This window comes from Bubalus bubalis, chromosome 12, assembly GCF_019923935.1.
Source record: "Bubalus bubalis isolate 160015118507 breed Murrah chromosome 12, NDDB_SH_1, whole genome shotgun sequence".
NCBI classification, from domain to species: Eukaryota; Metazoa; Chordata; class Mammalia; order Artiodactyla; family Bovidae; genus Bubalus; species Bubalus bubalis.
In genome coordinates, this window is record NC_059168.1 from 73,403,919 (window position 1) to 73,416,169 (window position 12,251).

Here is a 12,251-nt window from a genome sequence, read left to right on the forward strand (position 1 = left end):
AAACAAAAAAAGGAAAGGGGGAAAAAAAACAAATCCCACAAAATTGCAAAAAGCCAATGTAGAGGTAGACATATATAGAGAAAATACTAATAAAAAGTGTGATTAAGAAAAAAGTTCTCAAAATCTTAAAGTGCATGCTCCTCAACAAGAGAAGCCACGCCACAACTACATAAAGACCACACGCAGCAACGAAGACTCAACACAACCAAAAATAAAGAAGGAAAGAAAATTTAAAAAGAAAATGTAAAGAATCCAGGGACTTCCCTGACAGTCCAGTGGTAAGACTCTGCACTTCCAATGCAAGGGGCCTGGAAGGACTGATGTTGAAGCTGAAACTCCAATACTTTGACACCTGATGCGAAGAACTGACTCATTTGAAAAGATCCTGATGCTGGGAAAGATTGAAGGCGGGAGGAGATGGGGACAACAGAGGATGAGATCATTGGGTGGTATCACTGGCTCAGTGGACATGAGTTTAAGTAAACTCCAGGAGTTGGTGATGGACAGGAAGGCATGGCATGCTGCAGTCCATGGGGTCACAAAGAGTCAGACACGACTGAGCAACTAAACTGAACTGAACTGAACTGAATTTCATCCCTAGTTGGGGAACTAAGAGTCCACATAGGGGGAAAAAAATCCAAATGATATTAGATTAATCACTGGTTTTAAGAAATAACAGCAGAATGTCTTAAAGTGGCTGAGGAAAATAAATTTGAACTTAAAATTGTATTCTCATCCAAACTATCCTTCAACAGCATGGATGCTATAATAACGTTTTCAGAATTTAAGGACTTTGAAAGCCCTTTACTAAAAGAACTATTTAAAGATGCATTGCAGAAAGAAAATAAATGAACAAAGAAGGGAGTAATGGGATTTAAGAGAAAAAAAAAAAAGCAGAGAAATCAGAAAAACAATGCTGAATGTAGATAAATATTGGTTGTAAGATATATGATGATTTTTAGTAAGTTGTGACTTAAATCAACAAAAATAGCAACTTGGAATTTGTGGTTAAGGAGAGCTAAGAGGGAATTAGACGCTAACTATAGCCTTCCATCCCCAATGAAAAATATGCATGCAGGATGAAAAATAATAACAAAACTGAAATGCAGAATTCAACTTGAAGAAAAGTCAGAGAAATTCTTGGCTATCAAAAATTAAATCCCAAATTGTGGTATCCCCAGGATTTATCAGATTGGATACTGAAGTTAGCCTAGTGGTTGGGGTTATTAGTGCCTCTGAGGTATAGAAAATCTACCTTGGGTCTACTCAAGGTGAGTAGAACTGGTGCTTTTGTAAAGTTTAAAATTTTAGAAGGGCTGCCTCCTCGTGAAAGAGGGGCTCAAATTACTCCTCTGGCCCAGAGAGTACAAATAAGAGTCCCCTACAAAAAACAGCCTCCACTAAAGGTGAGCTCATTTTCAAATATTGCAAACTCTATTATAAAGCGATCTGCTCTGAAGGAGAATCAGCTAGCACTACATATAGTACCTTTAGTGTGCCAAGGACTTTAGAAAATTGTACATCTTAAAAATTAAGGAAAAAAATTTTGGGAATAGTGACATTTGAAAAAGGAACAAGTCTATGACAAAGGAACAAACTGAACTTCTAGAAATAAAAAATAATAAGGTTAGACTCAGTGGAGGGGTTAAATAGCAAATTAAAGACAGCTACAGCAAAAATTAGGAAATGGAAAATAAGTCTGAGGAAATTAACCAGGATAGAGAATACTGAACACAGATACTGGGAAATGGAAAATGTGAAAGTCCATTGAAGAATTTGAGGGATAGAGTGAAAGATCAACCTAGAATTCCATACCTAGCAAGTCTGTTTAAGAGCAAAGAAAGAATATATATTTTCAGAAAAATTCTCAGTGGGTTTGCCACCAATAGACTGTTGCTAAGGGAACTAACAAAAGATATGCTTTGGGGGAAAAATAAATTGAAGCAATAAGAAAGAAATGGTACACAGCAGAGTTAGTAAATGTGAGTAAATTTAAATAAGCACAGTGTGTAAAATAATAATGACTAATAATTTTATTGGTCTGAAAATATGCAGCTGAAGTACTAATCAATGCTATGAATATAGTTGAGGCATGGTTAGAATTAAAGGATTTTAAGTTACAAGATGAGAGTACAGATACTGACTAAGGTTGTGTAAGATGTTCATGTTAAATTGCTTAGAGGAGGTCTCTGACTTCTCTGAAGAGGCTTTTGTTTCTGCCTGGATCCCCACCAGTGGTGGCTCAGGATGATGTATTCAGAGTAATTTGAAGTGAACGGACAGAAATGGCCTCCAAGACATCAATCCTGAACTTTTTCATTAGGCTGAAGTGCTCCCAAGTGTCAGGGTCTGTAGTCAAGTACCCTGAGGTGAAGACTGTGCTGTGCAAGAAATTAGCTTGAGGCTGGGTGAGAATATAGTCATCTGAGCTCAAAAAATTTCAGAATATCTTAGTGCCTGGTCCACAGTTATCTATATCCTTGCAGCTGCCCTCAGTTGGAGGTGTCCCCACCTCTACTCAGCCAAGTGCCCCCCTCCCGGTCCCCAGCGAAGTACTTGCATCCCCAGTCTGCTTCTGACTTTTTGCAAGGAAGTCCCACTGCCCCTGGTGATCTCTCTGATCCTTTGTATGTTCTCTAAGTTTACTTGGCTGTGTTGTACTGTGAAAAGAGTAAGACAGGCTTATTTACATGAACTATAGTTTCTGTACCTATGATATTGAGACTGTTAATATCTAATTCATAAAACATTGGGAGGGTTAAATGAGCCTCTGAATGTGTGCAAAGCCCCTCTTAGATAACGTGACACTAAATTCTCAGTAAACATTACTTCGTTTCAGACAAAGGAAAAAAAGCAACCACCAGAAGAGTCTGCTCGAAAAGTATATAATTGCCCAAATAAGGAAAACAAAATGAGAAAGATAAAACCTAAAAAGTAATTAAGGACAAAAATAAAAGGAAGAAACTAAAATAATAGCAAGCTATAGAAACAAATCCAAATATATTAGTAGTCTGTGAACTAACTAAAATTTTCAGATAAAAAGCAACAATTGTCAAGTGGATATTTTTTAAAAATTTGGCTGTATGCTATTTACAAGAAACAGCAAAAATATAAAAAATACATACATGAAGTTGAAAGTTAAGGATAAAAAAAGCAGAAAATTAACACTGCTGCTGCTGCTAAGTCGCTTCGGTCATGTCCGACTCTGTGCGACCCCGTGGACAGCAGCCCACTAGGCTCCTCTGTCCCTGGGATTCTCGAGGCAAGAATACTGGAGTAGGTTGCCATTTCCTTCTCCAAAAAATTAACACTGCTTATGTTATATATGAAAGTTGTTAAGAGAGTAAATGCTGTACGTTCACATTACAAGGAAAAAACATTTTCTTTCATTTTGTATCTATATGAGGTGATAAATGTTCACTAAACTTATTGTGATAATTAATGATGTATGTAAGTCAAATCATTATGCTCTACATCTTAAACTTACACAGTGCTGTATGTCTATATATCTCAGTAAGAAAGAAGAAAAAAGACACACCAAGCTAAGAACTCACCAAAGAAACATGGTGAAACTTTATTAACCTCAGAAAATAGATTTCAGGGTAAAATAGATCTCATAGATTTCATTTTATGAGAGATTAAAGTGATGTATTTATGTTATGTATAGTTTATTACAATAAAAAAATCTTCACCAGAGGTAAAGTTTACAAAAGATTAAAAAGATGAAATCAACAGCTATATATATACAACAGCATGAATATGCAACTACTAAACAACCTTGCTTTCTAAAACCGATTCAAGATAGAATAAAAACTGTAAATATTAGTATAATCATCAAAGAATTTGAATTAGTAGCTTAAAATATTTATACAAAGGAAACAACCAGGCCTGAACAACTTTACCTAAGTTTCAACTTTCAAAGAAAAGAATTCAGTGTTACAAAAATTTCCCAAAGTCTAGAAAAAAAATAATGTGCATTCTGATTTCATTTTTAAGGCTAGAATTACCTTGGTACCAAAACGTTATGAGGACAAGAAAGGAAAATTACAGGCTATCCTAATGAACACAAATGAAAGCCTAATCAAAATATGAAACTTATCTTTTTAGTGTATCCAAGAGTCATGACCACTCTTGTTTTATTACAACATTTAAAGATAGGCTTCCCAGGTGGCTCAGTGGCAAAGAATCTGCCTGCCAAGAAAGAGATGGGGGTTCAATCCCTACGTTGGGAAGATCCCCTGGAGCAGGAAATGGCAGGAAATGGCAACTCACTACAGAGGAGACTGGCAGGCTACAGCCCATAGGGTCTCAAAAGAGATGACTGAGCGATTAAGCCACAACAAGAGATAGATTATTATAATTTAATCATTTCATAGATTGATGGATTAAATCTGTATAATCAATAAATAGTTATTAAGATCCCATATTCATTAATAATTTAAACATTTACACACATTATACCTTAGTAATCTAGGGGTAGAAGAATTCACTTAACCTAATATAGTATATTTATAAAAACATAGTATCCATTATATTGGAGAAGGCAATGGCACCCCACTCCAGTACTCTTGCCTGGAAAAATCCCATGGATGGAGGAGCCTGGTAGGCTGCAGTCCATGGGGTCGCTAAGAGTCGGACACGACTGAGCGACTTCACTTTTGTGCATTGGAGAAGGAAATGGCAACCCACTCCAGTGTTCTTGCCTGGAGAATCCCAGGGACAGGGGAGTCTGGTGGGCTGCCGTCTATGGGGTCACACAGAGTCGGACATGACTGAAGTGACTTAGCAGCAGCAGCAGCAGCAGCATCCATTATATTTACTGATGAAATACCAAGAGTATTTGTTTTAAGATTGAAAACAAAACAAGGAGGCTTACTATCACTTCTATTCAACATTTTCTTGGAGGTCCTAAGCAGCATAGAAAACAAGGAAAACAGATAAAAGACATTTTAATTGAAAGGAAACAAGTTACTGTTATTTAATGGTGACTGTCAATACAGAAGGACTGAAAGAATCACCAAATAAATCGTTTGAATAGAACAGGGACAATAAAAGTGAAAATAGATAAGTTAGACTACATCAAAATTAAAAACTCCTGTGTATCAGAGGACACATCAACATAGTGAAAAGGCAAACTATAGAAAGGGAGGAGATATTTATATATGATATATTTGATAAGGGGCTCATATCCAGATTGTATAAACAACTCCTGTAACTTAAGAACAAAAAATAAAGCAAACAACCCATTAAAAAATGGGTAAAGGAATTGAATAGATATTTCTCCAAAGATGATTTATAAATGACCAGTATACTTAACACTGTTTAACCGTATATTTAAAAATGGTCAAGACGAAAAAAAAAAAATGGTCAAGATGGTAAATTTTATGTATGTTTTACCAAAATTTTTAAAAATAGAGCTAGATGTGCAAAATATGCAAAATAGATATGCAAAAATCTTTCTGTAACTGGAAATAAATAACAGATACATACATCCTTTGTGAGCAAAAATCTGTAACTTTATTTGAAGACATTTGAAAAGACGTATGGGAGTTTGCTGGCAATCCAGTGATTAGGACTCTGTGTTCTCATTGCTGAGGGCCCAGGTTCAATCCCTGGTTGGGGAACTAAGATACCACAGGCCGTTCACAGAAAGGAATGTTCAGTACGTGAGGATGTCAGTTCTCCCCAGAAATGTCTATATATTCAATCGGGTTCCATCAGAATCCCAGCAGGGTTTTGTGTGTGTGTGTGTGTGTGTGTGTGTGTGTGATAAATGACTGATGGTAAAATTTAAGTGGAAGTGTGAAGGGTCAAGAAAAATGAAGACTCTCCTAATGAGGAATGAAAGTTTGAGGCACTGGTACTTCATGAAAAGAGAAGTGGAAGCCGTAACTGCTAAATTATCTTGAGACTGGTATAAGTTCAGAAATAGAGTATCTGTCTTGTAAGAGAAGAATGGGTTGTTTATTAAATGATCTTGAGGCAATTGATTATCCATATTGGATTATTTCCTTATACATATAAAAAAATCAATTCTAAGAAGATTCAAATCTAAAAATGAAAGATAAAAACTATAAAATAATGAAGACAATCTGGCAGGATACCTTTATGACCTCAGGGAGGGGCATATTTCATAAAATACAAAAGGCACAAAATATGAAAGAAAGATTAATAAATTGGGGCTGCTGTATATTTTAAGATGACCAATCATCAAGAACAACAGAATGAAAAAGAAACCTTACATGAAAGTTGTTTGTAAGATATACCTTCTGTAAGGTTAAAATACACAACATATTAAAAAACTCTTAGAAATCAGTAAGAGAAAGACTCTTACAAATAAGTAAGTGAAACACTATTGCAGAGACAGGAACAAGCATTTCACAGACGAAGAACCACAGTGGCTCATAAACATGGGAAAAGATGCTCAGTCTTTCTAGTAATAAGGAATTGCAAATTAAAACCACAATAACATTTATCACCTACCAGATTGGTGAATGTTAGAATGTCTAACTGTAACAAGGGTTGACATTAATGTAGAGAGAATCTCTTACACAGCTGATGGGAGAGGAAATTAGTGTAACCACTTTATAAAAGCAAGTTGGCAGTGCCAAGTAAAATTGAATGTGTATAATTTATGACCCAATAATTCTTAGGAATAACTCTTAGGAAATTCTTTTACATGGTCACCAGGAGACATGGACAAGAAAGTTTTATAGCAGCATTGTGACGGAGAGGGAAAAAAGTGGAAAAACCCAAATGTTCATCAACACTGGAATGGCTATATAGATTATGATGTAATTGAGCAAAGTACAATCAAACAGTTAAAAAAAAAGAATGAATTACAGATCAATTGTAACATAATTTTGAGTAAAAGAAGTTGCATAAAAACATATATGTAAGCCTTTATAGGTTTTTAAGCATGTATTAAATCATGCATTTTTTATAATACATAATTGCTGAAATAGTAAAATCAAGCAAACAGTACAGAATCCAGGATACTGATAACCAAGAAAGGAGCAGGTGTGGTGGGAATGGGCTGTCTTAGATGAGGGCTTACAGCCAGGCTCCCAAGTGATGGTAATGGTCTGTTTCTCAGACTGTAAGATAGGGGGTAGATGGGTATTTCACATTTTAGAGCATACACAGCCATTTTATATGGTTTTGATGTATTAAAAAAAATGTAACCGGTAATATTTTTAAGAGATGATGGGAAATGTTTTGAAATTAGGTAAAGTGGATTAAGGTGTTGAAAATGCACGAAGATTGAAAATCATCACCTAAGAGTGTTTGGAGGAGATTTAATTTTCTAGGTTAAGGCCTCCCCCTATATCAGTGTTAGGGTTCAACTGAGGGAAAAGGTATAAAAAACTATCAGAACTTCTCGGGCCTGGAGCTTAAATGAAGTGTGGGGGTCACCAGTCCCTACACCTGGATTGCTTTTCTTCCTCCCTCACTCCCTGTACTTCTGTAAATATTTAGTGACTGACTGCCAAGTCCTGGACATTGTACTAGGGGCCAAGTAGTCAGAAGAGGTAATGTCTCTGTCTTGGCAATTATAGTAATGGTAGTTTTCAAACTTTCTTTTTTTTTTTTTTAGTTTTCAAACTTTTGCTCACAGGCTTTGTTAATCTTAGTTTCCTAATCAGACTCCACAGGGAAATCACTTCATGGCCATATTATAATTCACTCTTTAAGATATTCTTAAGGAAGTCGTTTATTTACCTTAATTTACAATTTAATTGAAAGTGTTGGCCTTCCCAGGTAGTGTAGTGGTAAAGAATCCACCTGCCAATGCAAGAGTCACCTGAGATATGAGTTCGATCCCTGTGTCAGGAAGATCCCCTGGAGTAGGAAATGGCAGCCTACTCCAGTATTCTTGCCTGGAGAATACTCATGGGCAGAAGAGCCTGGCAGGCTGCAGTCCATGGGGTCACAAAGAGGCGAACACGACTGAGCAACTGAGCGTACACACCCACCATCTCCCGGAGTTTGCTCAAATTCATGTCCATTGAATTGGTGATGCCATCCAACCATCTCATCCTCTGTCTCCCCCTTCTCCTCCTGCCCTCAATCTTTCCCAGCATCAGGGTCTTTTCTGATGAGTCGGCTCTTCACATCAGGTGACCAAAGTATTGGAGTTTCAGCTTCAGCATCAGTCTTTCCAATGAATATCCAGGGTTGATTTCCTTTAGGATTGACTAATTTGATCTCCATGCTGTCCAAAGGACTCTTAAAAGCCTTCTCCAGCACCACAGTTTGAAAGCATTTGGTGCTTAGCCTTCTTTATGGTCTAGCTCTCACATCCATACATGACTATTGGAAAAACCATAGCTTTGACTATACAGACCTTTGATGACAGAGTGATATCTTTGCTTTTTAATATATACATATATATGTTTATTTCCAGTCTTTTTCTCCTTCCCATACACATCAAGCATCTCTTGATGTACTCTGTTTGGAATTGGCTTTGCTGTATTGATTTAATCTTCTATCTATATTTTTGAAACTTGAACTGGTATCTAACCTTAAACCTTGACTTGGAGCAGTGTTTTTGAAAGTACAACAAGCATGCTGCTAGAGAATATTAAGTGGTGGGAAGGGAAACATTTTTCATTTTAGCAGTCTTATTTTAATGTTTATTGTAAAATATGCACATGAAACCTGTGATTTCATGGCTGTTATTACTCAGGATGTAACTAACATAGGCTATGTGATATCCCATCTCACGTAGACTGCATGAATTACTGGCCCAGGGGGTTCTCAGATGTAGCAAAAAATCACAGAATAAATCCATGGATTACAGGCATAGTGTTTAGTTGTAAAGGTGAGTTAAGATATCTCTGGTGTCCTCTGATGGTCCCCTACTCATATCATAACTCTAAAAAAAAATTAAGCTTCTGTGGTTTAGTCAGGAAAAAGCAATCTAGAAAATTCATCTAAGCAAACAATTTCAGATAACATCTTCTCTTGTAGGTCGGGTTCTGGAAATACACAGATAAATAAAATGTAGATCCTATCCTTCAAAAGCACTAGCCCAACAGATAGGCCAGTGCAGTGTAGTATTGGAACAGTGCAGCAGGGGAAATGTGTACTTGTCAAATGGGTAACTTGGAAGAGTGGGCGCCGACTTAGGGAGCAGTGAGGGAGGTCTTTAGAGAGAAAGGGAGACTTGCAAACAAGCAGCCTTGAGAAATGAGCAGAAAATTTACAACGAAGTAGATTGGGAAAGGGAGATCTTAGAAAGACGCGGGCCAAGGTACAGATTAACTGAACAACTTGTTCATGCTGATGTGGGGTGAAAGGTGAGGACAGAGAGTGGAGCCAGATATGAAAGTGCCTGTGTGGGAATAGGATGGCATGTCTTTATATCTTAGTCCATAAATGACTGTTAGCCTTCGAAAGGTTTCAAGCAGAAGACTACATGATGTCTGGGGCAGTGTAACAGATGGAGCAGAGAAGGGGGAGTCAGGATACGTATAGCTACTCATTGGGCAGAGAGAGCAGTTGTGGGGAAGTTCAGAATTTCTGCTTTGTTTAACTTCATGTAATTTTCAGAAAATTTGATTACATATAGATATTTTTCCCCAGAATTTAATGTGTTCAAGGAGGCTCAAGGAATCTGTTATAAACAAGGTATTAAGTAACTTTCCCTATATATTCTTAAAGGTAAATAGATTTTGGCTTATTTTATGTTAAAATACAGGCTCCCAAGGTGACTCAGCAGAAAAGAATCAGGAAGATCCCCTGGAGGAGGGCATGGCAACCCACTCTAATATTCTTGCCTGGAGAATCCCATGGACAGAGGAGCCTGGCGGGCTACAGTCCGTGGGGTTGCAAAGAGTCAGACACGACTGAAGCAACATAGCACACATGTATGCATGTTAAAATACATTCAGGCTGGGAATTCCTTGGTAGTCTATGGATCAGGACTCTTGCACTTTCACTGCCAAGGGCAGTTTGATCCTTGTTCAGGAAACTAAGATCCTGCAGGCTGTACAGTGTGGCTAAATAAATAAATAAAAATAATGCAGGCAGGATATTAAATTAAGTGGAGATGTGCTACTGATGAGACACAGCTGCAAACAAATTCTGTTTTCCAGTTAAAGTGGTACATATGGTAACACACTGCAGAGGCAGAAGAATTAAATATTTAAACTTTTTTTGCAACTAGTATCCTGCCAGGAAAATCTCAGACAACAGTATTATTTAAAGGGAATTGAGTGGACAATAAAGTAAGTTTATAAAGAGCTTCCTTTAAATATGGGTTTCGTATTCCACATACCTTAGTCGTGGCATACTGTTTACTCTTGTTCGTATTTACTATCACACTTAGGCCTGCTCGTCTTCGGATTTGCTGTGTATTGCTCTGCCTTCCCAAGAAATGTATTAGTATGCCAACTTACTTCTGTACCTTCGGCATGTCATGATTTAGAGTCACGGATCTGATGCTGATTGCACTCGCTTGTGTCTGTGTCCACGGCCAGCCCCTTAACACCAAGTGTTCTGTTTCACGTTCATTTGGAGGATAGTCTCTTAATATCTCTGGGGATGTGGGTTGGTCAGCTAATTTGCTAACATTCAAGGGTTATGAGCTCAGCATTCCCATAACCTTTTAGTATTTTAGTCCAGCAAAAATTTCTGACTCTGACCAGGGAATTAACTAGAGCATCTTACCAGAATAATCCAGAAGCAATAAAAGAAGCAGTTCCCGCAAAGGGGCACATAGACATGTTCAAAAGGAACGTTGACACGAACGTTTGACTGCATAGTGGGAGTGCGGGAGTCAGAAACGAAGGGCCACAAATGGCCTTGGAACAGCTGTAGATTCCTTTCTGCAAGGCTCAGTAGTGTTCACCATAATTCAGATTAGCATGTATTTGAAAAGATATTTTCAACAGCTCTTGTCATTAAGTTAACATTCTTTTTCGTTCTTTTGAAAATTCAATTCCTATTTCCTTATTTTCTGCTTTGACACAGAAATCCCCTGCAAAGAAGCTGAGCCATGCAATTAGTAAATCCTTGGGGTGTGTACCCACCAGAGAACCCCCGCATCCTGTTTTTCCTGAGCAACCAGAGAAACCACTTGACCTTGCAAATATAGTGTAAGTATATACCTGGAGCGAGATGTGCATTATACTGAAATGGATACCTTGCTGAATTCTTTCGGGTCAGAACTATCAGCTAACATGAATGTTTAACCTTGTGTTTTTTACTTTACTTTTGGGGATCTTAATACTTCAGGCTTTCAGCACCTTAAATCACCATAATATCCACATGGAAACCTAGCTCCTGAGCCCTGAAGCCTAAGTAATACAGGAGTCTCCATCAGAAAATTAACACATTACGTGTAACTATTATACTGGGTTTAACAAGGGCACCTTTGTTATTTGTGTTCTTTTCAGCAGTAAGGATCTTTTCTCTACAACAATTAATGACCACTGAGATTTTAAAGTTAATTTAGACAACATGAAAATGAAAATCAACCTCATTTTTCTTTTTGAATTGAGAGAAAATTAGAAAACACAGACTGTACAGGGACCAGTTTCATGGAAGACCATTTTTCCACGGGACGAGGTGTAGGGTGGAGCGGGCATGGTTTTGAAATGATTCATGTGCATTATATTTATTGTGAACTTTATTTCTATTATTACTGCATTGTGATACATAATGGAATAATTACACAGCTCCCCATCATTCGGAGTCAATGAGAGCCCTGATCTTACTTTCCTGCACTCAGATCCCTCACACGCACAGTTCACGGAGGGTTTGTGCTCCTATGAGAATCTAATGCTGCTGCTGACCTGGCAGGAGGGAGCTCAGGATGTAAATACAGATGAAGCTTTGCTGGCTCGCCTGCCACGCAGCCCAGTTCCTCACAGGCCATGGACCAGTACGAGTCCTAACAGATACCTCCATATCGCTAAATAATGTATTCAGAGCACCATTTCTTGGCTTATCCATTTTGGACATGTTGAATTCCTTCTGTGGTATAGAGGACCAACCTCATTTATAGCTCTGCATATCAACCCATCCCAGCTTTTCATTATTCTATCACCATTTAAAAAATTATTTACCTCTGTAATCTTGAATGTAGTTCTTAAACTTCTATTTCTTATAACTTCGTTTGACTTCCCCTATGTAACTTCTGTCCCCTTCTCCCTTCTTTTGCCTCCTAACTTCTATCATCTCTGCCATTACTTTTAATTGTCAAAGCTGGTAATAGTTCTGTTTTCCTGTGATCATGACTGAGT

The 12,251-nt window shown here is 37.6% G+C and overlaps 1 protein-coding gene across 17 annotated transcripts in view; it reads left to right on the forward strand.

Annotated features, from left to right (window-relative positions):
- The window catches only part of DTNB (dystrobrevin beta), a 244,784-nt gene that overhangs the window by 115,947 nt on the left and 116,586 nt on the right, over nt 1–12,251 (forward strand). For 16 of the 17 annotated variants that reach the window (XM_025261414.3, XM_044926157.2, XM_044926166.2 and 13 more), the window contains one exon: nt 10,978–11,102. In XM_025261414.3, coding sequence (XP_025117199.2) covers nt 10,978–11,102 — 125 coding nt within the window. Of the gene's footprint in view, nt 1–10,977; nt 11,103–11,737; nt 11,796–12,251 lie in introns of those variants that run through there. The other variant, XM_044926172.2, reaches the window with a different exon arrangement.